Genomic DNA, 28,000 nt, shown 5'->3' with positions numbered 1-28,000 from the left:
TCTTGGTTCTTTCGGTAAAGTCATGTAGAAGGGAAATAATAAAATAATAAAAATAAAAGCATGGTGGTGCCCATTCAGACGCTGTCTTTCCGACAGACCTGTTCTTCACCTGAGGACGGCTGCTTGCGTTGTGGCCGAAACGTCGTGAGAATTATTTTATTATGTTTTATTTTCATTATTTTATTATTTCCCTTCTACGTGACTTTACCGAAAGAACCAAGAAGTTGAATCACTCTTTTAGACTATTTATAGACACGCTGCGTGGGCTGTACCTGTTCAAACTGTTTTTCAGGATAGCTCAGCTGAGAATCTGAGCGCGGCGTCTGCCTCCAGCTGGTGCTTCCCGGAGTCTGGTGGTTGCTCTCTGCTCCCTGGCATGCGAAGCAGTGAGCACCGTCCCACACCCCCCATCGCGACACAGCCCGGCAAGGCGCCGGACACAGGATGCCTTCAGGCGAGACTGTCCGGTGATGCAGGGCCTGTCGGTGATACAGGACCTGCCGGTGGACAGCTGGCACCCTCCTCCGTATGTGCTGCCTGTTCACTGCCAGCAATGCTGACGCGGCGGCCACAGGACACACAGCCCAGGTGAGGCCGCGATGCGTTTGCAGATTCGTAGTGACACGATGTACACCGAGTGCAAAGGACCATTTATTTTGCAGCTTCTCCTCGGCGGGAGAGGTGAGCACCTCACATTTGAAAGGTTGCAAGTTCAAATCCTGGTTGGGGGTTGATTCGGCTCATTATCCCTCTGTGGACAGTGAAATGGGTACCGTTTTGTGGGCAAGTCAACATTGGTTGTCCTGGAGATAGACGTGACACACCAGAGGAATGTGGAATTCTCACCACCGAGGACTGTAAACAGGAGATGAGCACCGCCTCAATGCTCATTTGAGCAGGAAATCACTTTAATTCTTTAATACCACAACCGCCATGTTTCAACTATTTTGATTCATATAAAAAAGTAACATTTGGTCACTAATTGCTCTTGTATGAGATGGGTTATGAATGGTAAGGGAAATCATCATCTGACAGATTTCAGCCAATGGAGTAACTTTTTTTTCATTTTACTGAGAAAATATAAGCTTGACAAAATGGTGTTCACACTTTAAAATGTAAAATTGGATTCTCATATGGAAATATTTATGCTGCAGACATCAACAAAATGGTCACAATTGGGTAAAAACTTTGCTTGCACAGGACCGCTGTAACCTAGACTAGCTAGCGGGCCACTAGAGTGGCCGTCATACACCTCAGTGGGCCGCAAGCTTCAAATCGTGCTGTGCACTAATCGTGACCCACGCATCGCCAAAAGACGTTTAGATCAGGCCACCATGAGGGGCTCCATGGGATGCATGGGGCCTGTAGGCCCCAGGTTGACCACCACTGGTCTAGGTCAAGGGTTCTCAATCTTTCTGGATCCCTGGGGTCACTGCCAACCCTCAACACATTTTTGTGGACCACCACGCACCAATAACAATACACTTGAACCTATTTGCCAAAGTTAAAACTACTCATCGCTGACCAATGCCAGCAATTAGTAGATTCCGTTAAGAGCCAGCTGCTGTGTTGATGAGCCATGAATCCAAACATTTGTGCAATGGCCAGTGAAAGTCATGGTGTTTTGTGAAAAAATTGGAACGACTGCAACAGCTCCTACAATATTTCTGCGGACAACTTCCCAGGGCTGTGCAGACCGTCCGTGGTGCTGCAAGGAGCACAGGCTGGGAAGAACACTGTCTAGACACTTTGTTTTGTGTTGCCTAGGCTGGAGGTAACCATTCTGCACGAGTACCTGGGCCCCAGAGTGTACCAAGTCGACGCGTGGTGCACAGCCAAAGACATCAAAGAGCTAATCTTCAAAGACACTGGTTATCCGACTGCTGAGCAAAGACTCTTTTTTGAGACGAAAGAGGTAAAATGACCACGGTTTATGTAAATAATTATCTGGATTAAAAATAACCAGAGCCATGGAAAGCTCGTGTAAGGAAAACACACACTTCCTTTTTTATGGACACATAAACACACCAAGCAGCTTGCAAAAATACATTCTTGTGCTTTTATGGTGTCTGTCAAACATACAGAATAAAAAATGTTATCTATAAAAAATGGTCAAGCATTTTCACACCAGTAGTTGTGACCGGCATGTCAGCACAGGCCGGTGTGGTTATGGTGAACGTGGCAGCATGGCCCCTCTGCTGGTGTTGAGCAGCCTTATCGGCATTCGTGGGTTTGGAAAAGTAAAATGCTACATCAGCATTTACTGAACAGTATAACTGATATTGCAGATTGAAGTATGTCAGAATAAATAAACCGATAGTACGACTCCTACACATATCCGTTCCTCCATATAAAACATGTAAGTATTCATTAACACATCCCATCAGCTCCACGGCTTTATGAAAGTGCATTAAATTCAGCAGCATTGATTCGGCACAAGAAAAAATCTGGACGTTCACTATCTCTCATCAGCAGCGTAAGGCTTGCTTGAACCTTGCCTTGTGAACTGCCAAATGTTTATAGGTATGGACCCTCTCTGTTATAAATGGATCGTAGTTTGATGCAAAACTCAGTTATACACAATACAAAATTTTCAATCTTGACATTGTGGACAATTTTGATTTAAAGCTTTCGTGACTGCAGGGATTCATATTCTTGGTTCTTTCGGTAAAGTCACGTAGAAGGGATTATTTTATTATTTCCCTTCTACGTGACTTTACCGAAAGAACCAAGAATATTGTGGACAATGTAAATAACAACAAATTAAAGATAGAATTACGACGGTCCGTTCTGACATGCCCATGATTATTTATTTGGTTTAAATAGATGGTTAAGATGCTTGTAAATGACATCGCACGCGAATTTTCTATTTCTTTGTGTTTGACATTTCTCTTGGCTGAAGGTTCCAGATTTCGTCGCAGTTTCTACTGTGGCCAAGGACAGGACGCCCACGTTGACCCTACAGGGCCGCGGCCTTCTTGGCGCAGGTGGAGCTACACACCTGCCTACCTGTGTAACTGCATATCTGTCTGCTCACCTACCCACTTACCCATCTGCCTTCCTTCGTCACATAATCCCCCAGCTGCCTTGCGTTAACCCGCTCAGCTGCCCAGCCCTCCGTCGTTAACCATGACTTCATCCACCTGGCCACGGCAAACCCTCTCGCTTCGTCTCGCTTCCTCTCGAGAGCATCGCAGAATTCTCCGGCAAAAACATTACCAAGCTGCAGCGTGTACAACATTCTATGGCACGTGTCGTACCGGGTACTGCAAGATCCGACCATGTCTGCCCAGCGCTTGCCGAGCTGCATTGGGCCGAACGAATACATTGTGAGGTCGCACTCATTGCATACAAGGTGCTCGCCACAAATGAACCACAATACCTTGCTGATCTCGTCAAGGAGCATAAACCATCACGCAAACTCAGGTCATCCTCGCAGCAGCGGCTTTCGGCTGGCCATCGAACCAAAACGGTCACTGCATCGCGCGCTTTCAGATGCGCTTCTGCGGCTGTCTGGAACCCTCTTGCTTCCGATATTAGAAAGCCACTGGAGCTATGCACTTTTAAATCTAGAATGAGAACTAATTTCTTTAGAACTGCTTTTTGTGTTCAGTTTGTCCTTCCCCTGCACCTCCGATTAGCACGGTTGGCTACATCTGGTGCGAAAGAAGTTCTAGATACATTCTTCTCCTTTTTTACCCATCCCTGTCATGTATTTAGGTTTAAGCAGACAGGTGTCGCAGCGCTAGAGCGAGCAACTCCATTTGATGGTTGCATATTCTTGGTTCTCGCGTAGATAGAAAATAAAAATGAAATTAAAATAAATTTAAAATAATAAAAGCAAAAAACCCACGACGTTTCGATCGCAACACAAGCGGTCTTCATCAGGCGGGGGTTAACTCAACCCACCATCCCTCTAGGGTCAATAAATGGGTACCACTTTGTGGAGAAGTTGGAACGTGGTATTTCCACCACTGGCTCAGGGCTGTAAATGGGAGATGAGCATCGCCTTGATGCTCTTTTGAGCAGGAAATCCCTCTGACGTCATGTTTCTGTGGCGCTGCATGCGCGTACTGTATATAATGGATTTTTTACTCATGTTCGTGTCTCATTGAAACAAAAGGGAGGTTTGGGCAGTCAACCCCTCCTCTGGTGGACTTCCTCAAGGACATTCTGCGCAGATACCCAGATGGTGGCCAGATCCTAAAGGTAGATTTTTTTTATGAAAAACAGTCAAAATGTATATGGCAGATTTAATTTTAATTTTGCAATCATTATGTTAATGATATTGTATTCAAAAGCTTTATTTTTTTTACTTTGTTAGTTACCATGTCAATGTGTGATTGTAAAACGTCTCGAATTTTAATCAGGAACTGATTCAGAATTCCGAAGATGCCGGAGCAACGGAGGTGAGGTTTCTGTTTGATGAGAAATCCTTCGGAACCGACTCTCTTCACTCGAGTGAATTTGCAGCGTTTCAAGGTACACGCCCTACTCCACGTGCTCCACGCAGAGCAGCAAACACTTGGTCGCAATTATTCGTCAGATCGATCCGCATGCGCACACTTGATCATCATCAGCCATGATTGATCCACCGCTGGATGAAGGCCTCTCCTAGCTGCCACCAGGTCTCACCATCCTGCAACACAACAATCCGTCCAGCACCTCCACATGACCTGGTCTCATCGCTCCGTCTGCTAGGTGTGCGTCCTTAGTACGCGCTCAATTCCTTGGCTGCCACGTCGCTATTATTCTTAACTCTGTGTCCTGTCCTCCGATTATCACGGTTGGCTATGTACGGCGCGAAAAAAATTGAACATGCATACATACAAGCCCATGTACTTTACTTAATGGTTTTGGTGAGGTCATTAACCTCCGTAAGTTCTCTAATCCCCGTGTTCCTCTCTCTTTTTCTGCGTCAATCGAAGCGCTCGTCTCTCGAGGATTTTTTGCTCACTCTTTATTTGTCATTTATTTTCCGTTTACAACCGCGTTCCTAAACCACGTGTCACTGCCGGTAGTATTGCGCACAGATTGAAAACACCTCGCTACGTTACTTTTTATTATAAAGTTCAGTGTTAAGCTTTACATACACGCAGTATGCCTTAAATAGTGCAACATATGTTTTTTTATATTTTTACCTGCATTATCATTGCGTTCATGTTACAATTCTATATGTTGTGAAGAACCATTCTTTGCCAATGTTGTGTTGATCGCTACAGGGCCTGCCTTGTACGTGTTCAATGATGCCGTGTTCACGGACGACGACTGGAGGGGTATCCAGGAAACTGCACGAAGCAGGAAGAAAGACGATCCCCTCAAAGTTGGGCGATTTGGAATTGGCTTCAACTCCGTCTACCACATCACAGGTGGACTACCGTAGCAGCCCAACACACGGGTCGATAACTCTCTGTGTGCCATGTCCTGAAAGATGTGATCGATCATGATCTTCCATTAGGCTCTGTCCATTATATTACTTTAATAACACTTTGGTTGATAATTGTTTTTTTACCCTTTTATCTGGCAACAAAACTGACACCTTTTTTACGAGGAGTCATGTTTGCATAGACCACAATACCTGCAGTCATAATGCAAACAAAAAACATAACTCTGATAATGTATGCACTGTCCTTGAAGTTGATTGGTCCACACCCGAGACAGCTTTCCTTAGAGCCTAGTCTCACATGGGTTGGACCAGATTACAACTTCAAGGACAGTGCATACATTATCAGAGTTATGTTTTTTGTTTGCATTATGACTGCAGGTATTGTGGTCTATGCAAACATGACCCCTTGTAAAAAAAAAAAAGGTGTCAGTTTTGTTGCCAGATAAAAGGGTAAAAAAACAATTATCATATTTTTTACTGGCAAATGAGGTTCCAATGGTGTAAACACTTTGGTTATTGTTCCTTTTTCATAGCACGTAAAAAAAGAGGGCAGTTTTTCCTTGTTATAAAACATTTTCCTTTTCAAGGCCACGGTGTTAATTACTAATGTCCACTGTTTCTGCTCGACAGATTTCCCCAGCATCCTGAGCGGAGCCCAGCTCGGAATGCTGGACCCACACGAACGCCTCTTTGGGCCCCACGAATCTGGAATGAGTTGGCATCTCAAGTCCGACCAAAAAGAGATCGCAAAATTTCCAGACCACGTTAGCCCCTATTGTGACATTTTCGGTTGTTCCCTCGCCACGTTTAATGCCGGATATTTCAAAGGCACCATCTTTCGCTTCCCACTCCGGACAGCTCCCTCTCTTTTAAGCACTACCATCTACACTAAGGAGAAGATTTTGGAATTATTCAACTCTTTTCAAGCAGACGCAGACACAGTTTTGCTCTTTTTAAAGAACGTCCAAATGATATCTGTACACTTGCGGACAGCGGACGGCAATGAAAAGGCTTTGTTTAAAGTGAAGGCCACAGAGAGCCCAGAAAGCCGACGCTGGCGTCTGCAAGGCTTGAACGCCGCCTTTGGCCAATATTTGCACAAACGACAAACTCGGGCCGTAACGTCACTGTCATATCCCCTCGTCATTGGCGTAGAAGAGAGCACGCCCAGTGGGGTACGGCTTAGCGAAACGTCCTGGCTCGTTGCCAGCAGTATTGCTGGAAGAGGCTTGTCCAAGGAGCTGGACAGCCTCTCCGATGACCTCAAGTACCTCCCGATGGTCGAGATGGCAGTACTGACCGCCGGTGGCAGCGAGAGCGATGAAGGCGCCGTTGCTGCTTTTGTTGGAAGAACGTTTTGCTTTCTCCCTCTGCCTCCTGGAGAAGAGAGCAAGACTGGGCTTCCAGTTCATGTCAATGGCTACTTTGGATTGACAGATAATCGCAGAAGCATTCGGTGGAGAGAAATTGATCAGTATCGGGATCCTGCGGCTTGGTGGAATGATCTCCTCGTCAAAAATGTGGTACCCAAAGCGTACGCCACTTTGATCTTGGAGGCAATTAAAAAGGCACAAGAGCAGGGTAAAGCCAAGCCCATAGACCCAGATAAAGTCTACAACGTCTGGCCAGACGTGGAGAAAATGCAAGTTCATTGGAAGCCCATTTTAGAACCCTTCTTCAGTGAGCTTTTTCAAAAGCCTGTGGTGCTTTCCATGAGCGGAAAGTGGATTAAGATAACGGACGGGGTCTTCTTTGAAAGCGGCCAAAAAGGTGACTCGATGCAAGCTGTTCTGGGCTATTTAAATCGCGCAGGCGTGCCGGTAGTCGTGGCTCCAGCGAATATCTGTAGAGTGATTAAGAAATACAGTCCGGATGCCCCCATCCGCACCGTGAGCGCCGCACTGCTCCGGCATACGCTGCGCACGAGCAGGGTCACGGTGAGCGATGACGACAGACTGCCGCTGCTCGGCTACGTGCTGTCCGACGGCAACTACAGCGATCTGCACGGCCTGACACTGGTGCCTCTGCAAGATGGTTCTTTCGCGTCGTTTATTCCCAGCCGGAATGATGAGCTGCCGATCTACATCCCGTCAGAAGAGCATCCCCGGTTAGTTCTCGTATCTAGGCTAATTCCAGTGTATAGAAGCAACATGTTAGCCATTCTCTCAGCTGGATGCAGATGTAAGGGTGGCATTGTAAAACACTGGGTATGTGGATTATTGTCAGCTGATGCATATAAGGTCTGTTAAGTGCAGAAGTAATGTTAAAGATATTCACTCCTGTATAATCTTCAATTACACCGACCACACCGTGCATGTAAAACCACCGGGTGTCAAAAGTTATAGAGTCCATCAACAGGCAGATTCAAAAACATTTTGAAATGCGTTTTATGATTTGGTGGCCACTGATGATGGTTCCCAAGAAAGTCTCTCCTAATGGCCCACCCATGAGGTTCTGCCCTTTTGAAGGCCTTTGTGAAATGAGAGTCGTTGGCAATATTACGGAGGTTTTCGAGCGTGTTTGAATGTCGGCGTTTCCAGCAAATGTAACAATATTGGGTCAGTATTTGTATTGGCTCTCGGAGCACGGCCCTTATTTTTGCAATCTTCTGGACTATTGAGACCTCTTGGATGGATAACGAATGTGTTAATGAACCAATATCACAATCATACCTCAGTTCCTCAAGTATGTTGTTCCTTTATTTTGGCATCTCCACTTTGATTGTAAAAACATTAATTATCGTCATTATCAGCCACGATTGATCCACTGCTTGATAAAGGTCTTCCCAAACCACTGCCACATCTCACGAACCTGAGATGTAGCAATCTATCCAGCACATGAACTGATCTCGCTCCATCTCCTTGGTGGACTTGCTCTTGAACGTGTTCCATTCCCTGGCTACCACTCCGTTATTATTCTTGACCATTGACCATCGTCCCTTCCAGGCGCGATTTGTCCTGCCCAAGCCCGTGTACTTTTCTTAATAGTTTGGATGATGTGCATGTGTTCTAATGAAAAAACATTTCCACAGAAATATGAAACGTTTACTATTTTCATAATGTGGCATTAGGATTTGTAATATACATTATATATTTGAAAAAATGGTCATTTAATTAACGTTTTTCTTTTTTTTACATGACAGGAAACTGTTCTATGGAATGGATGCCAGATTTATATCGGACAATCTCAGCGAGTTGACAAGACAAGCCCTCATTAAGCTGGCTGAGAGCTCGAAGCAAGGTAAGGATAATTGACCAAATCCTCATGAGTCTGTTGCCTCGGATAACGTGCAATGCTAGTTACACTATGAGATCTCCTTTACCAGTGGCAAAATATAGTAATGTTTTTTACCATTTCAACTGGTACAAAATTGACATATTTATACAAGGGATCATGTTTGCAATAACCACAACACAAGCAGTCAAAATGCAAACAAAAAGAAACAACAATGATAATGATATGCACTGTCCTTGAAGTTGTACGCTTTTTGGCGTCATCTGGTCCAACACCAATGGAGACTAGGCTCTAAGAAAAGCTGTCTCAGGTGTGGACCAATCAACTTCAAGGACCGTGCATATCATTATCAGAGTTGTTTCTGAAATGCTATTGTTTGTTTAGCTTCAACGTGGGCAACGTAACACTTGAGTTTATTATTTATAAATGTGGCCACGTTCTGTACTTCAGTGCATGCACGTATAACTAAGAAAGGGGGAGGAGCCTATTTCTGAGACGGACGATGGAATGGTCTCCACGAGTCCAGATCTTGGAGGTGGCCGCGTGTTGGCTGTCCACCAGCTACGGAACCTGCTGGAGGTTGGGAGCGTTGGGAGCGTTGGGAGCGAAGGTGCAGTGGCAGCGCCAGCTTTTGCCATGATGATGTCTCCATCACCATATTTTATAATGCGGCCGTATCACCGCTGTGAGAGTGGTATTTTAAAGTGACAGCATTGTTAAGTAATTTAGCACGCGAATGAATGTTAAGGGCACAAATGAACATTGGAAAAGTATATTGCTCTTCTAGATTTGAAGTTTTCGTGACTGCAAGGATCCACTCTTTGGTTCTTTCAGTAAAGTCACGTCGGTGAAAATAAAAATTAGAATAAAAATAACTAAATTAAATAACTTTTAGTTATTTTTTTTTAATTCTTATTTTTTTATTTTCACCTACGTGACTTTACCGAAAGAACCAAAGAGTATATTGCTCTTGTATAATAATGCGTTCAGACATGTCTTGACAAAAGTCTTGACAAAAGTATGAGACAAGAATACGACAGGTTTCTGATGGTGCTTGCCATTTTGCAGGAGAGTTGGTGTCACGGCTCCGGACAATGACATCGGACAATGCGGTGACGCTCCTGACGGACATCATGGGGAGAATGTTTCCTGGTAAAGATCTCTCGGTGACGTGGTGTCCCGGAGATAGCACCAAGAAGCACCCACCACACGTTTGGCTCACTGACGTGTGGCGGTACCTTTACCATAAATTTGCCCTCGACTTAAACGCATTTGAAAATCTGCCTTTAATCCCACATAAACCCATTCGCGCGGAGGATAGTTCCGTCACTCTGTTCCGCCTGGTCAAAAACTCGGTGCTCGTGCTGAGAGAGGAGAAGGACGTGCGTCTGCCTGAGCTCGTAGCAGAAACCGTGGAGCAGGTGGGCGGGGTGGTCATAGCCGAGTTGGATCCGTGTCTCCATCACCCGCTGCTCAAGGATTACCTCCTGTCCCCTTTGCCAGCCATGATCCTCCACGTGTTCGCTAGAGTGGGCGTGGAACAAGTGTGCCGCGTCCTGGAAACTACGACGCCTGACAAAAAGATCGCTTTGCGACAGTTTTTGGCCGGATTAATGCACGTGACGGAGCAGGAGCATCACGTGCTTGTTCGGTTGCCGATATTTAAGAAGTTGAGCCTCGCGGAGGCAAACGACAGTGAGTGCTTTACAAAATTGGATGGCGCAAAGGTGCTGCATCACTCGGCCCGGCTGCCGGGCAGCGTACCACTCTCGCAGTCGCTCGTGGATTGCTGCGACGAAGCCACGATGCGCATAACCAGCATGGTTCACGTGCCGCAGCTCACAACCACCCAGTGTCTTGGCTTCATGTTTCAGGACATTGAGAGTGGATTTTATGGATTGCCTCAGGCTACAGACATTATGATTTGGGTTCTTAGCAGTCTCGCGTACCTAAGGGCAGAAAAGCCCGCTGTTATCGGCGAGATAGCCAGCCTTCACTTTCTCAGCGGGCCGAGCGGCGTTCTGCTACGTCCCTGTGATCTGTTTGATCCCGAGCTAGAGAGCCTTAAGATGCTACTGGTTGGGCAGGAGGAGTTGTTTCCCTCCACACACTTCTCGTCGCCAGATATCCTCCATGCACTGAGGCAAGTGGGATTGAAGGGAGAGGAACATTTGAGCGAAGGAGATCTCATTCAGGTGGCTAGAAAGGTCGAAGAGCTGTGGGGAAAGGGCAGCTTAGACTATGCTACCTTACTTAAAAAGACACAAAACCTGATGTACATATTAAAAAAACGGAACCTAAAGAATATAATGAATTCAGATGAAGCTGAAAAGGCATTAAAAATGCTTAAGTGGATTCCAGCATTGCGATCGAGACCAAATAATTACCCAGCTTCCCTGTGCTGGAAGGGGGAGGCCGAGTGTTTCTACTCGCCCAACGATGTCTGTGTCTCGCACCACGCCAGCGTGGTGGGGTCGTCGCTGCCCGTTGTGGAAGTCGAGTGCGAGCGTGTGGGAGAGTTCCTCGGATTTTACCGCGAGCCCTCCGTAAATCACGTCACCGAGCACTTAAAAACGGTCGTCGATTGGTACTCGTCGACATCGTTTTCAGAAGGAGAAGGGTATCTGTTTCAGCACATGTTGCTTGAAGTTTACAAGTACATGCAAAAGCACCTGCAGACGGACGGAGATGTATTCCTGCGGCTGGACTTCCCCTGGGTTTGGACGAACACGTGTTTCTGCATCCCAACGGAAGTGAGCCTCTCCCGCGCACAGGAGCTGGACTTGAAGCCGTATTGCTACACACTTCCAAAGTCTCTCGGTAACTTCAAAGATCTGTTTACATTTTGTGGTTGCCTATTGGAAGTCACGCCTGTTCAGATCGTGGATGTTTTAAAAAAAATTAAAGAAACAAGTGAAAAACCGAATGTGACCCACATTGCCAAAACTGACCTTCAGCTTGCCCTGAATATTATTCGATGGCTTCACCAAAACCATATACATGTAAGTGAAGACATTCCAATACCAATACAGCAAACTTACAATGATGCACTTGAAACACTTTGCATGAAAGAGATTCATGGCTGCACCTACTGCGACATCAAAGTGGAAGATTTGCAGGAACTGTTGGACGACAGCAGTGAACCAATTTATCTGGCCCACGAAGACATCTCAATGAAAACTGCAGAGTGGCTGAACATTCCTTGCCTCAGTACACGCCTCATTGACCCAGAAAATTTGGGCTTTGAACAGTCTGGACAGCAGGAGCCGCTCACCGTGAGGATTCAGAACATTTTGCAGGAGTACCCTACGGTGTCGGACACATTCAAGGAGCTCACACAGAATGCGGATGATGCCGGAGCAACAGAATGCAGTTTCTTGGTTGATTTACGAAAGAATTTGGACATAAAAGACAACTTGTTGGACTCAGGAATGGCTGTTTGTCATGGTCCAGCTCTATGGGCATTTAACAATGCTATCTTCACAGATGAAGATTTTACAAACATCACAAAGTTAGGCCACTCCCTAAAAAATGAGCAAATTGAAAAGGTAGGGAAATTTGGACTTGGGTTTAACTCGGTTTACCACATCACGGATATACCGATATTTATGAGCAGACAATACATGGTCATGTTCGATCCCAACATCACTCATCTTGGGAAGCACATCCGAGACAAGTCCAATCCCGGTATCAAGGTGAACTGGGTAAAGCAACACAAAAGACTGCAGAAATTCCCAAACCAGTTCAAGCCATTTGTGAACGTGTTTAATTGCGAGCTTCCTTTGCTCAGAAGTGCTCCGTATGAATACCAGGGCACGTTGTTCAGATTATCTTTTCGAACAGAGCAGGAGGCAGCGACAAGCCAGATTAGCAACACCTACTACAGTCTGACGGATGCCCTCTCATTCATTGACGAATTTAGGAACAGCAGCTACAGGCTGATTATTTTCACACAAAATGTAACAACGATGCGATTGAAATTCATCAAAGGCGAGTCAGAGGATCCCAAGCAAGCCAGAGATGTGGTTCTCTTGAACAAAAAGGTATGCGCCTCAAAAGTAGGCTCTTGTACACATAACATCTTGTTAGAGTCTGCAAAAGTAATGAAGGTGATTCTGTCAGCCAAGCAGCAGGCATTTCCCTTGCCCAAGTGCTCGAGTATTATCAGCATCAATATCGAGGAGTCTGAAATGCCAGACGGACAGATCGCAGATGTTCAACACAGAGTTGCAGCCAATGAAAATGCATCTTATTTTGAAATAACATCGCAAACAGGGGAAAGAGCAAACGGTGTTGTCGCCGCGCAGACATCCATGAAGAGAACGCATTGGCTCCTTCACTCGTGTTTTGTTGATGGCGAAGCTCTTGATTTTTGTCTGAAGGAAGAAGGAAAGAAACTGGGCTTGCTGCCCTGTGGTGGCATTGCCGTTCCTTTAGAAGCAACAGTTGATGGCTGCTGGAAAATCCAGCAGAACGCATCACCTCTGGGTGAGGTTTTTTGTTACCTTCCAATCAAAATTAAAACGGGACTGCCGGTGCATGTGAATGGCTGCTTTGCAGTGTCTTCAAACCGCAAAGAAATATGGAAACTAGACTTGAAAGGTCAATGGAATACGCTGTTCATGAGAAGTGTCATTGTGATGGCGTACATAAACACGCTGAATATTTTACGCCGAATGTCCATAGAAGGAGAGTTGATTGATTACATCTATCATGCCATCTGGCCGGACCCTGGCACCGTCCACAATGACTTCTCAGCCATTTGCAGTGGCTTTTACCAAGCTTTGGTCTGTGGAAAACTGAGCTCATCAGAGGTGTTTTCTGATGGCAACAGTTGGTTCCCCTTGTGTAATGCAAGGTTTCTGGACAACCGACTCCTTCAAAAACAAGTTGTAGGCCAAGCAGCCTTCAAAGTATTTGCCAAGTACTTGCAAAATTCCCAAACTGAGCCTGTGCATGCAGTAATGTTGCCATCCTGGGTGGAAGCAGCATTTGAAAAAGCCGATTGCCTGCAAGCCATTGCGATGAGAACATTCACAGAAAATAAGTTCTTTAAAGAAATCTTCATTCCAAATATAAAGGAAATCCATCAGGATTTGCGCGACCCGCTTGTGCTGCACGTGTTGGATGAGCTCCTCGACACGTTCAAGGAAGTCTTGAGCAAAATTCCTTGCATCCCTTGCACTGCAAAAGATCTGTGTCTTGCCATCCCATCCCAGCTCGTACACCCGCAGGGTAAGGCATCTCGGTTGTTTGATGAGGAAGACGGTAGGTTCCCCAGTGGTACCACTGCAGACTATTTAGAACCCTCGAGACTCCTGAAGCTCGAGTCCTTGGGAATGGTCAAGGACCATGTGTCTTGGCCAGATCTGATGGAGAGAGCCCAGTCTGTGCAGGGTCTGACTGCACAATGTCCTGTCAAGGCCCGTCAGAGGGCAAGCATCCTGCTGACTTTAATGGGCGAGGCATTGCAAAGAGGTGATGGGGTTGACTGTGAAACGATCCAAAAACTTAGAGAGACGGCATTTATTCCATGCCTCGTGAAGCCGGATGTTGTTGGATTGTCATGGAAAGGCAGTGAGTTTTCACCCAATACCCTGTTCAGTCCAAACCAACTCTACTCAATAGAACAGCAGAACTTGGTGTGTCTGCTTCATCCAATAGTAGATGAAAGCATTGAGAAGGGATGCGGCTCTATCTCCGCGGCTGTTAAGGAGCTTCTTGGGCTTCAAAAGAAGCCATCTGTTCAAACCGTCATTGCTCAATTAAAAGCAGCTACCAAGATACAAGTCAATATTACTTGTGATCATGAAGATATTTGTTACTCGTGTTACAGATTCCTGAATGAAAGTTTGGCTGCTCAAGAAAATACAAAATCGTTGGTTATTGAAGAGTTGCGTCAACACAACATTACTTTAGTAGATAACTGTTTTGTGTCTCCTTCAAAAGTTGCATTCAACTTGGACTTTTCAGCATGCCCATACTTATTCCAGCTTCCAACAAAGCTGCGGAAGGAATATAGTGAACTTTTTAAAATCATCGGTGTCAAAGATGAATTTTTGGTGTCTGATTTTACAAGTGTGCTGGATGACCTAAAAAAGAAATATGGTCAAAAGAGTCTGGAGGAAGAAGATTTTCATCTCTGCAGACGGATTGTCACGGAAGGAATCTGGAGCCTTGTGAAAGAGCAAGACCAGAGTGTCTGTGCTCATACCTGCAGTCACATGTTTCTTCCAGACACAAATAGACAGTTGATTCCTGTCGACAACTTGTGCTACAATGATTGCCCCTGGATAACCGTGAAAGACTCTGCAGTGAAATATTGCCACCAGGAAATCCCGAGAGAAATAGCCGTCAGACTCGGGGCCGTGCCGAAGCGTCACAAGGCACTAGAGAAGTATGCCTCCAGTGTTGATTTCTCCAATTTGGGAAGCGAGTTTGGACAAAAAGAAAAACTAACCAGTCGAATCAAGAGCATTTTAAATGCCTACCCCTCTGAAAAGGAGATGCTGAAAGAACTTTTACAAAATGCCGATGACGCAAAAGCGTCTGAGATTCACTTCATTTGGGACCCAAGGGAGCACTCAAAAGATCGTATTTTTGATGAGAAATGGGGCAGCCTGCAGGGAGCCGCTCTATGTGTGTACAACAACCAGCCCTTCACAGAAGACGATATTAAAGGCATCCAGCACATTGGGAAAGGCACAAAGGGAGGGAACCCCAGTAAGACGGGTCAGTATGGAATCGGTTTCAATTCTGTGTATCATATCACCGATTGTCCAATGCTGCTCTCCAACAATGACACGTTGTGCATATTTGATCCCCATGCCAGGTTTGCACCGGGTGCCTCTTCGATTAGCCCAGGGAGAATGTTTAGAAACATTGACGAAGATTTTAAAGCCCAGTTCTCTGATGTTCTCAATCCCTTTTTGGGGGATACTTTTCCGCACGAAAATGCGACGATGTTCCGTTTTCCAATACGCAATTTTGATATGGCCAGGAAATCTGAAATCAACCAAACCCCAACGTCAGACCGTATGGTTCACAATTTGTTGGACAAGATAAGGGCCGATGGGGCTGAGCTTTTGCTGTTTTTAAACCACATCGAAAAAATTTCCATCTGTGAAATTGATAAAGTGACTGGTGCAACGGCAAGCTTATATTCTGTCGAAGTAAAGTTAACTGAAGAGGAACGCAAAAAACGAAAACAATTCTACGCAAGTATCCATGACGCCATAGGCAGGAGGCGGCAGCTGAGCCAGATATCGGTGCAGGTGGTGACGTATTTGATGGACATTGCCGATTCTGACGGAAACGCAACATCGTGGATGATCTGTAACAGAATTGGATTTTCAGATGTTGACAAATTGTCACAAGACCTTCTTGCTGCACACAGGAATGAGGACATCTCCCTACTGCCACGTGGAGGTGTTGCAGCCTGTATAAGCCACAACTATAAAAAGCCTCACCGGGCCTTTTGCTTTCTTCCACTGTCGCTCGAGACTGGCCTCCCTGTGCATGTCAATGGACACTTTGCTCTCGATTCCTCCAGGAGAAACCTGTGGAGGGATGACAATGGCATTGGTGTCCGCAGCTATTGGAACTCTGCCCTGATGACGAAACTCATATCACCGGCATATGTTGAGCTCCTCCTTCAGTTGCGAGAACACTATTTTAAATCAAATGCCTCTTCCATCACAGTCTTGGCCAGCATTTCCCATCACAATCTGCAAGATTTGGTGCAAAAATACTTGTATTTTTTCCCGCTAAGTAAAGTGGCGATACAGCCTGACTGGCATCGCTTGCTGACCTCGGTTTACAGAGCAATACACGTCGACACGAAGCCGCTTTTGCCAGTTGTCAGGGAATGCAAATCCGAGAGTGCACGGCAAGGCACCGAGACGCACACAACTTACACGATTACATGGACGTCCACCTCCAGTCCCATGAAGGATAAACCTTTTTTTGACAATTTATTGCAGGATGAATTGCAGGCGGCTCGGAATATCGAATACAATTTGACAATCAGGAAAGCCATCGCAGAAAACGTATTTAAATTAAAGGAGCTCCTACTGGAAATAGGATTCAACTTGGTGTTCATGTCGGATGAAAGCAGTTGTGTGTATCACTGCTTCCGAGAAGGAGGCGTTCCGGTTCACTTTGTTACCCCTAAAGATGTACGTGGATTTCTCTTGACGTTTTCAACAAAAGATACCATTTGCCAGATTGGAAAGCTGCCCTGTCAGCTGAGTCAGTCAAAAATAAACAGTTTTCAGAACTTGAAAATCCTTGTGGATTACTGCCTTAAAGACGCAGAGGAAAATGACATCATTCTCGAGGGCCTTCCCCTCTTGGTCACGCTCGATGATGTGTTGCAGGTGTTCGATGGCAGAAAACCCAAATTTCTGTCATCGTATCATGAGCTTGTGCCCTCACGTAAGGATATATTCATGCACACAATGTATTCTAAGTATCAGGACAGGCTCTTAAACAGCGGAGTGGCCAAAACGTTTGACATTGACAGCTTTGCGGAGCTACTCCCTGCGGTGCTGGCGCGTGAATACCGCAGCAGGAGCCCGGTGAAATGGAAAGAAACATTCGCGAGCGAAGCGTGGCTTCGGCGATGCTGGCAATTCATTGCGTCTTTGGTGTCAAAAGATGCAGACACAGCCGATGGAAACACGGTGTTCGACAAGGCCATTGCCACGCTCAAAGAGTGGACGTTACTTCCCGCTGTTACGTTTACAATCTCGAGTGTGGGAACTTTGGTACAAAAAGACAATATTTTGGTGCCATTGAATCTGATTCACGCTGTGATATTTCCTCACAGCCACAACGATCGCCTCTTTTCAGCACTCATGAAGGCTGGTTCTCTGCAGCTTATGCTGCCAAAAATTGCATCCCATGATAACCATCTGACACTGATTTTTTCAAAATATACGGCAAACATCGAGAACCCTTCCAGCATATTAAACTTACTTAGTTATATGCTGAAGACCTCTGGCTTCCAAAACAACCTAGAGGAACACGACCATGAAACCCTTCTTATGTACTTCAATAGAAACATAAAGAAAGTCACAAATCCAGATGACCTGCAGGTGTTGAGAATGTTGCCTTGTTATAAGACCATAGATGGCAATTTTGTTAATTTGCACAAATACAGGTCATGCTACGTGCTGACCAAAACAATTCCCTCCGCCGAGATGGATGTATGGACCAAATCGACCGCTGCCATATTCATTCAAGATAATCCCCAGTTACAAGAGTTGTTTACGTACTTGGGATTCACACAGGTCGACGACTTGGATGTCTATGTGAAATACATTCTTCCCAAGTTCGATAGCCTTACTTTTAAAGCAAAGCTGCGGCATGTGATTTACCTGAAAAAACGTATCAAGTCATTGGAAGAAAATAAAGCGTTGCAAGAGAAGATATGTTCCAAACTCGAGGGCCTGGCTTTCATCCCAGACACCGATGGCCGTCTCAGGCCAGCAAAGCACTTCTTTGACAAGAAAACAAAGATATACGATGTCATGCTACCAGAACGGTCATTCATTCCTGATGAGTTCTTCATTACATTGGAAGAATTGGAAAGCCCCACCAACCAACAAGTCTATCAGTTATCATGGCATAAGTTCCTGAAACAAATTGGACTCAAACACGAATTGTCTCAGCAGCAGCTGATATTTTTTTCCCGCGACATTTCAAATCGATCTCAAACAGAGCAGTGGTCGTTTGAGAAACTCAAGAAGACAGTGGACACCTTTTTAGATCACATTTTCACTGAACGTGATGATCTTTTTAACGGGAGTTTCTTAAGAGACTTGTCGATAATCGCTTTCATGTATCCAGAGAGAGCACCTTCTGACTTGCTGAAACTTCACCCGCAGTTCCAGGAAACCAAGGGCACGTTGCCCCTCATTCGCTTTAGCCACTCCCAGGTGAATCCCAAGATGAAGGGGCTGGATTCAATGCAGTTACTGTGGAGTGCCTCGCCCTTGCTCCCCGAGAAGGCTTGCCCCACCTCCATTAGGGAGCAGAAGCAATGCAATGCGGAGAAGGGGCCGAAACAACTGGAAGAGCTTTTCACTACGTTGAATGTAAGCCTATTTCCACCCCTTGAAAAAGTAATCGTCCACTGCAAAAACATCTGTTCTGTTGCACCTGTGGATGAATTCACACTCAGGACAAGAGCTGCCGTTTTGAAAAGTATTTACGGATTTTTGAACTCTCAGAAAGTGGATTTTCGCCATCAGCTGAGAGGTGTTCCTCTCGTTTTAGTTGATGAAGGGAGAAAATTAGTAAAACCGGACGAGGTTGTAATAAACCTAGAGAATGAAGCGGACTTTAAGCCATATCTCCACAAACTTCCCTTGGAGCTCGGGGCCTTCCACCATCATTTTAAGTGTCTTGGAACAGAGGATAACGTTTCTGTGCGGCAGTATGTGGATGTTCTGTCGCGTATTTTCGTCAAGTCGAATGGGAAGCACTTGGAACCAAATGAGATGCGCACAGTAAAACGAGTTGTTTCGGGCCTCTTTAAGAATTTGCAGACGGACAGCGTGCGAATACGCACGGAGCTTGAAAACATCCGTGACCTAATGCTCTTCCTGCCCAGCGCGGATGGGAAACTGGTGAAGAGTGGCAGCTTAGTCTTTGACGATGCCCCCCATTATAAGAGCCGCATATACGGTAGCAACATGGGAGTGCCGTTGCTGGTGGATCTTGGGCAGTGCTACCTCGGGAAAGATCACTCCGTGCACACGAAGATCGTCATGCTGCTCCCACTGAAACTCAGGCCGAGGCTCCTGAGTAGCATTCTGGAAGAACACTTGGATGAAGATGACCCAAAGCCTTGCCACTATGGCAAGCTGTGCTCGCTGCAGGGACGATTGCAGCTGCTACTCTCCTCGGAGCAGTTCACAGCGGGACTGGTCAGGGTCATGAAACACGAGAGTGAAAATGCCTTCTTAGCAAACGAAGAAAGGGCACTGATGCTGTGCAAGGCCTTAAATGTGAGTCTAAGGGTATCCTGCTTTGAGAAACTGCAGACAACTCTTCGTCTGAAAGAGAACGAGATGATCCCAAAAAGCAAATGTGAAACACTGGCATTTTTGAAAAAAACTAGCACCTCTTCAATCCATCTTTACGTTCAACATTCTGACTTTAAGGACATCAACTTCCTTCTCGCTTTGGCTATGACCATTAAGTCATCAGCAGACAATCTCATATCCGATACTTCATATTTGATTGCAATGCTTGGATGTATTGATATTTACCGGATAGCTGATAAACTTGATAGCCTCGGTGTTAAATATGATATAACTACTGAGCCATCAAAGATGGAGCTACCTCTTCCAGGAACTCCAATACCCAGAGAAATCCACCACCTTCTGCTTATGGATCCCACGAATGTGTTTTATCCAGGAGAGTATGTTGGTTACCTCGTTGACCCAGAAGGTAAAGAAAGTTCATTCTCATATCAGGCAACATACACGTATGCCGTCATCATTCAAGAGGTGGATGTAAGCCAAGAGGATGATTCTTTACTTACAAAGTCTTATCAGATCGATATTGGGTATAATGAGTATAAAGTTGTCAATTCTTTGGATCTGTACAAATTCCTACGTCACGGAGAAGGCATGCAAGACAGGGAGGAGAGTATGTTCAAAGAGAAATTGGGTAGTCACCGAAGGATGCCGGATGACACAAAACCGGAGGGAACAAAGAGGCATTCGCCCAAAGCGCAAGTGCCCGACACAGAAAAGCCCATTACCATCGCTGACGTTTTATCAGACATCACCTTGGTGTTAGAGCAGGCGTGGAAAGGTCCTGAAGCAGAACGTAAAAAGGTTATTCGTAGGCTTTATCTAAAATGGCATCCGGACAAAAATGCAGACCATTTAGAAATCGCGAACGAGGTGTTTAAACACTTGCAGACTGAGATTAGAAGGCTGGAAACTGGAGCAATGGAGTCTAATAAAGATAAGTCTCAGAGACGTCCGTTTGGCTCCGCGCGATTTTATGCAGATAGTTTTTCCTTTGAGAAGTTTTTCAAATCCTGGAATCAGGAAGCAACGAGCCATTCGCAGGAGAAGCAGGGCTACCGCGAGAAGTTCTCCGCTTCTGCCCAGAGTGGGAGTCAGTCTGATCGGGCGTTTGTTCCACCGACGTCCAAGGTGGCAGGGAATCCCGTGGAAGCGCTGAGATGGATAAGGCAAGCCAGGGCTAATCTCTCTGCGGCAAGGAACGATTTGCATCGAAATGCAAACGAGTGGCTCTGCTTTAAGTGTTACCAGGCTGTGAAGCTTGCGCTTATTGCTGTCGAGTACTGTGTCAGAGGACATGCGGACAAAGATGTCCACTTGCAACATCTGGCTCAGAAAGCGGAGGAGCAAAACACATTGTTGTTGGGGCTAGCGAACGATGTGCTCACACTGGAGATGTTCGGCATAGACGGCTTGAAAACACAGTATCCAGATGTCCTTCCGTTTCCTCAAGTACCAAACGATCGATTCCCAACGGATGTTTCCCTCAAAGTGATTGAAATCACCGGCAGGATTATTATCAGGATTGAAAATTTTATTAGACAAAAAATCTAAATGTGTTTTAAATTGTTTCGACTGTGTGCTGTATGGTATTTATTTTCCTGAATTCATCTAAAAATGTAACTGAGATTGTTTGTAAATTGTCACGTAAGTTGCATACCTGCGATTATGAATTTTTAGTGTTGGGGTTTGTATTTTATTTGGCACATATAGTATTATTACCAGGTGTTGCTTAATGCATTCCTTGCAAGTGCATTGGGTTTCGCCGCACACACACTGAATATATATGGTCACTGTATACACGTGTCGTGAATGTCAAGCACAATGATGTTGGGGCATCCATTGTTTCTACACGATTGGGCAAAGCAGGTAAACACATCCATGAATGAGGAGCTGCTGTGCCTTATCAATAGAATCACCTGGATCGTATTTACTAATCAACTATCACCACTCCCAGTTTACTGAAAGATTACCTGTGCATCCACTCGGATATGTTAAAGTGTAAATTAATTCTGTAAATATGGAATATAAATTTGACATGCATGTATTTTTGTACGTACATGAGAATTCTAGTTTGTTTTGGTTTACAACAACGCCTTGTTAAAAGAAATCAACTTCGACCGTGAACCCTTCCCCCTGGTGACTTTGGCATAGAACTCTCCTTGCCCTGGCGGGAATGGAACATCCCAGCGACAATTGAAAAGGGGAAGGAGAGGGGGGAGTACGAGGAGGGAATGTGTCCCTCGTTCTTGCAGAACCCAGTATGAATAGCCCGAAAAACGGGGGCACGTGGTAACCACTGCTCCCGGGAGAAAACATGACAAAACTTGGACATGGCGTTTGTTGTTTTATTTCTGGTTTTGTTTCGTTACATTATTGCCTCCCCTTTTGTTCAATGTCCCCCCCCCCCCCCGCCTTAAATGCACTGCTCCTGATCCTTACCCTTATCGCGGATGGGCAGCGCCCTCAATCGATCCTAACTTTTGAGGGTGTATTACGTGGAATTTGTTCCACGTTTTCTGATGTTTTTGTCCCCTCTTTTTGAAATCCACTTTGTGTTCTGGGTTGTTTAATGACAAGAACAAATGTATTATCAAAAATCTACGTTGGAACGGATTTCCCTCATAGCAGCAGCAACCTGTGTTAAATGAGGCATCACTTAAAACACATTTTAAATTGTGAGCGTGAATTCAAACCTTCCTATTGTTTTCCTTCCTTGCGGACGGAAACTGGCCTTTGCGGTGACTAATGTTTTGTAACGTAATATTTAGTCTAATATGTAAATCATTTAAATTCTACAAAAAAACATTTTCGAACGGTCTGTAGTAAATCAAAGCCAAGTCATTTTTTTTTATCAGCTTTGCAGTGCAGTAATTGAGGGTCCATGCCAGGTGTGAGCCCTAGGGGTCTATGCCCCCACTTCTGACCCTGGTTTTGGGGTGCAGGGAACCACACCACTCATCTCCCCTACCTTGCCATGTCCTCTTGGTTAGATCCACCGAAGTAGAAAAGCCTTCAATCCATTCGCCTTCTTAGCCTGATTATCGCGGCTACCATGGCTACTGTTCCCGTGAACATTATCATTCGTTTTAAAGCTTTCGTGACTGCAGGGATTCATCTTCTTGGTTCTTTCGGTAAAGTCACGTAGACCTGTTCTTCACCTGAGGACGGCTGCTTGCGTTGTGGCCGAAACGTCGTGAGAATTGTATCTTATTATGTTTTATTTTTATTATTTTATTATTTCCCTTCTACGTGACTTTACCGAAAGAACCAAGAAGATTATCATTCGTCTACCCACTCTCCTGCCACACTGCAGGTCACACTTCTTTCAGTTTCTTCCCTCGCACTGTTCCCACTCTGGAATTCCCTAACACCGTCACCTTTCCCTTGCTCGGTTCAGGAAATGTGTTCACTCTTACCGACAACGTAGATAGCGCTATTTGTGGTTGGCTGCTTGACGTTTTTATCCCTTTGGTGCTGCGCTTGTCAACTGTTTAAAAAAAAAAGTATCCCTGGGCGTACATCATTCGCTCGCTGCTCATGCATCACATGCTCTGTAGCATGCTCTGTAGCACGTGATGCACCTGGTTGCCTCCCGCAGTGTGCACTATTAAAAGGAAAATATTATAATATTTTTTTTAGATTTTAGTGAACATAATTTGGAAATGTGTTCGTGTGAAACCAGGTTCCCGTGTCCTGTGCAGATGTAGACAGAGCATTTACGTGATTACATGACTATTTTTCGAATGTTAATGTTCAATGCTTGTATCGTACTAGAAACGTGGATGGAGCGTAACTTGACATGGCGCCTGGTTTCCCATTGAGTTGGCCAAAGGCAATCCCTCTCCATTGTGGCCTTCACACCATCAGCAAAATGCTGACCTGTCTTTATTTTTGGGAAAGTGGTGTTTTTTATATTTATGCAAATATTGTATGCAAACATTAACTACAGGTTGACTCTCGATTTATCCGTGTGGTTTTTCCGATTTGCGTCTTAACTGTGCACATAAATTAGTAACTCATGAATTTTCACTTCAGCCCAAGTGAATCATCTAAAAACAAGTTATGGTTTGTTACTCTTGGAAATGTTTATCACAAGTCACGTGCTTAAACCGAACAAATATGTTGCTCCGGTTAATCCGATCATCCACGTGATCGCCTCTACAGTACAGTAGTTGCATATCTTTCCAACAGTGGGCAGAGTTTGATTGATGTTCATTGGCGTGGCTTCTGCGCTGGAGCAGCAAAGTGTTATCACTGAGCACGCGCATCGATCGGTCAATTGTATATGAGTGGTTTTTGGGCATAGATCCGCAGAAAATAGACATGTTTGGATTATCTGCGATTAGCGGGTATAATCGAGAGTCTACTGTATTAAAATTGTAAATAGTGTGTATTAGGCTGAAATGCTGCCAGCTTACTGGGAATTAGCACAGGGGCACCTTGTTTCTAAGTATGTTTGATGAATTTGTAAGAATTGCGTGTCTACTAAATAACATTTAAACTATTTTAGATGTATTCCATTAATAAGCCTTCAGTTGTCTTTCTTGTTTTATATTTATAGCAACATCTGAAATGTAACAAAGTTGGGTTTTCCCCCATTCACGCGCTGATGTTTTTCGCATTCTGCCATCTCTGTATCCACCGATTTTAACACTTAAAAGATGCTAGGTTATTTTCGTTTTAAGATATAAAGTCGGGCAATGTACTTTCTACTGTCATTGTTTCATTAAATTAAACTTGATTTTAAAAACAATGTCGTCTTGTCTGCGATGAACTGTTTAGGGTATTATTCGAGGATGATTCTGTTTGACGAACTCGTGTTTTGAAACCAAATCCCGCTCGTGAACGCGTCCGTCTCATCCACATAAAACATCAGCATATTTAACACATCCCAACTCTTACTCTCAAAAACATCCAAAACTTGCAAAACCAGCGGTACCCCCGGACAAACTCGATGTCGGTGGATGGAAATTCTCTTCCACGTCGTCACAGTGAGAAGGGCATGAGACACGTTAGCTGTCTCTCATTTGCCATTGCAGAGCAGCAGGTTCTTGGAGTAATAATTAGTTAAAAAGCGGTGCACGGCTAGGAGCCCAGCGGTTGGGATCGCAGCTTGTTGGATGAGAGGATATCCGCTTGCACAGCGTCCATATTCACACTGAGCGTGTCCATATTGTGCTGTCACACACCGAGCAAGCGCACACACACACATTTGCAGTGTCAAACATTACTTCAGAATATTATTCAAGTTCATTTTGTTTAACCAGGTACGAACTCAAGGGGCCAGGATAGTTACATATCCACGTGACCTGGGTCACACAAGAATTACGAACTCCCAATAAAGTGCAGGCATAAAGCAAAGTCAAAGTGATGTCCTGCTCAAATGAGCATTGAGGCAATACTCATCTCCTGTGTTACAACTCTGAGCCAGTAGTGGGGGTGAGTCTATCCATTAGACAACCACTGTTGACTTCCTCACAGTGGTATTCGTTTCATCGACCCCAGAAAGAGGTCTGTCAACCACCCCCCCTAAACAGGATTTGAACATGAGCAGTCCTCGGTTTACGAATCTAATTCGTTCCTGACACCCGTTCGTAAGTCGAGGACTGCTTGCAAATCCTTCCCATGGTTAGCTGCTCGCTCTCGAGCAGGGGTGGGGAACCTTTTTTCTGCTAAGGGCCATTTGGATATTTACAACATGATTCGCGGGCCATACAAAATTATCAACTTAAAAATTTGCCCGTTATATTTGGGTCAAATATTTAATTAACTCACCCCCAATGTGATGGCTGGAACTGCTTCTCTTTGGCGAGGCGTGTGATGTTAGCTGGTGTTGATGATGTTGCTACTCGCAACTGCTTTTCCAGGTTTGCTCCGAGATTTATTGAATTTCGAGTCCCGCCTGCGTTTGCCTTGGCAGGGCCAGACCAAATGATTTCGCGGCCTTATCCGGCCCGTGGGCTGGACGTTCCCCACCCCTGCTCTAGAGGTAGGCTAAGCAGAAGCCAATTTCACTATTGTAGCTTTCACATTAAATAGTACAAGATTAATGTTACAACTTCAAATAAGGAGATGATTAACATTTTAGTGGATAGTGCACCGACAGTGGGTGGGGGGTGGGGACAAAATAAAACTAAAGAGGACAAGTTATCTGAAATTACACAAATATATATTTGGGTTTAGGTAATGCTGACATGAATGGGTGTAATGAATAGCAGTTACGTAAATGATTATATATTATTGCACGTGTTTATCTAAGAAGGCTCCGTCTCTACACTTTCATAAGGGAAGGGCTTTACTATGTGTAATCCCAATTGAGTAATTGCAGGTAATATAACAGCAATAGGATATTTTATGAATAGCAGTTACATTGAATGATACAATTTTTTTAGGAAATTGGAAAACCCGCAGGAAACCCATGCAGAACAGGGGGAGAACATACAAACTCCACACAGAGAGGTGCCCAAGTAGAGAATCAAATTCGTGAATGAAATTCACGCCCGTATCTTGCTGTGAGGCTTAAATGGGTTGACTCGATGAACACTTTCTGACGAGAGAAAACTAGTTTAGTGTGGCAAAGATCCAACTTGCAAGCAGTGGGCTGTGTTGATGCCAGAGGGGCTCAGCTCACCAGAAAGGATGCATACAGAGCCTCTCCCATGGATGTTTTGACAGGGTCTTCCATCTCGGGACACACCTGCAACAACATCTGTGCAGCACAGGGAGGGACAAGACCGTTTACATTTTGGTTTCTACAATATTGTTATTACGACGTATTTTTTTGTTACCCATGAAAGCTTCACTCGATCTAAAGACTTTTTCAGGAGGGGTCCTGTCAAGTGTTCAAGGTAGGGGGCGATGATTGTTGTTGTCCAATGAAATTGTGAGTCATTTTGCAAATTTGCCAAATTTGGAGCATGATGCTGGCACAATGGAATATACTGTTCTTATAATTATATCACGGAATCTTTAACGTCCACCATGCAACGGACGTCACATTTCGATTTAAAGCTTTCGTGACTGCAGGAATTCATCTTCTTGGTTCTTTCGGTAAAGTCATTCAGACGCTGTCTTTCAGGCTTGGCAAGCCTGGTGGTGTTCATTCAGACGCTGTCTTTCTGACAGACCTGTTCTTCACCTGAGGACGGCTGCTTGCGTTGTGGCCGAAACGTCGTGATAATTATTTTATTATGTTTTATTTTTATTATTTTATTATTTCCATTCTACGTGACTTTACCGAAAGAACCAAGAAGAGAACGTCACATTATATGGTGAACAGACCCGCAGTATTAACCAGTGTGGCGTTCCAGTTTCGGACCATGAACTTTTGCAACAAGGGGTGAACTTGCGACAGCGGAGCCACGCCAATATTTTCTCTCAGTCTATTTATGCAGTAATTGTGGGTATTGTGGGCTGATGTTAAAACAAATACTTTATGCCTGAGAAATAACACAGACATGTTTGAACCCTGGGATATTTCTCACCCAGACAGCGTGCTAGTTGTCTCACCTTCAGTGTCTTCATGGCCTGCCACCTGCTGTGGACATAGTGCTGGTTCCCCATAGCCACCAGCAGGTAATGCGCTGCACCCAAGTCAACAAGTTCACTGGCCCACTGCTGAGACGCTGCACAGAGGGCACTGTGATGTACACACACCCCACATCACGTGACATCACGTTGATCATTTGAACAAGGAATCACTTTGACTCTTTTGTTGTTATTGGAACCTCATTTGCCAGTAAAAAATATGATAATTGGTTTTTTACCCTTCTATCTAGCAACAAAACTGACACCTTTTTTACAAGGAGTCATGTTTTTTGTTTGCATTATGGCTGCAGGTATTGTGGTCTATGCAAACATGACTCCTTGTAAAAAAGGTGTCAGTTTTGTTGCCAGATAGAAGGGTAAAAAAAACAATTATCATCTTTCGTCGTTATTTGTCGAATCCATGCCTATGAATGTGCATTCTGAAATGTCTAGTTAGAGTTGTGCATCTCACCTGATTGCCTTGGCTGCTGCCGCTTGTTGAACATAGACTGGCAGTGGCTCAGGCAGTCTCGGAGTGGCTGGGTCTGGGGTGGAGCAGGTTGCAAGGTAGAGAGGACAAGAGGACACGAACATTAAAATTCAAAACACTCATTTAATATATGCAATACACCACGGCATGTAACCACTACAATGCATTACAAAGCATACACACCATGCAGTATTGCAGACGCAGATTGGTCTTGATCAAGAGGGCCAGGCTTTAGCAAAGCCAACAGTCCAGACAGCAGGTTTGAATGCAGAGGGCTCTCCATCAGCTCCGTAATCAGCGCTATAGCTGTGA

General features: G+C 44.9%; 2 protein-coding genes across 2 annotated transcripts in view; one reads left to right on the top strand and one right to left on the bottom strand.

Annotated features, from left to right (window-relative positions):
* The first annotated feature begins 96 nt into the window (after positions 1–96).
* On the top strand, positions 97–24,424 carry SACS (sacsin molecular chaperone). Its single transcript, XM_078602794.1, has 9 exons — positions 97–588; positions 1,768–1,915; positions 2,903–2,987; positions 4,124–4,209; positions 4,371–4,482; positions 5,223–5,369; positions 6,017–7,493; positions 8,529–8,626; positions 9,689–24,424. The coding sequence occupies exons 1-9, from the start codon at positions 377–379 to the stop codon at positions 21,220–21,222; spliced, it is 13,899 nt and encodes a 4,632-aa protein (XP_078458920.1). The 5' UTR covers positions 97–376; the 3' UTR covers positions 21,223–24,424.
* The window catches only part of ARMH1 (armadillo like helical domain containing 1), a 21,890-nt gene continuing 15,892 nt past the window's right edge, over positions 22,003–28,000 (bottom strand). The window contains exons 6-10 of the mRNA XM_078602795.1: positions 27,872–27,994; positions 27,671–27,743; positions 27,181–27,310; positions 26,303–26,380; positions 22,003–24,849 (exon numbers count right to left, since the gene is read on the bottom strand). Of these exons, the coding sequence (XP_078458921.1) occupies positions 24,757–24,849; positions 26,303–26,380; positions 27,181–27,310; positions 27,671–27,743; positions 27,872–27,994 (497 nt within the window). The 3' untranslated portion in view covers positions 22,003–24,756. The remainder of the gene's footprint in view (positions 24,850–26,302; positions 26,381–27,180; positions 27,311–27,670; positions 27,744–27,871; positions 27,995–28,000) is intronic.

Source organism: Lampetra planeri, chromosome 19 (genome assembly GCF_965212315.1).
Source record: "Lampetra planeri chromosome 19, kcLamPlan1.2.h2, whole genome shotgun sequence".
Classification (NCBI taxonomy): domain Eukaryota; kingdom Metazoa; phylum Chordata; class Hyperoartia; order Petromyzontiformes; family Petromyzontidae; genus Lampetra; species Lampetra planeri.
Note: the sequence above shows the minus strand (reverse complement) of the source record. Positions and strands in the feature narration are given on the sequence as shown.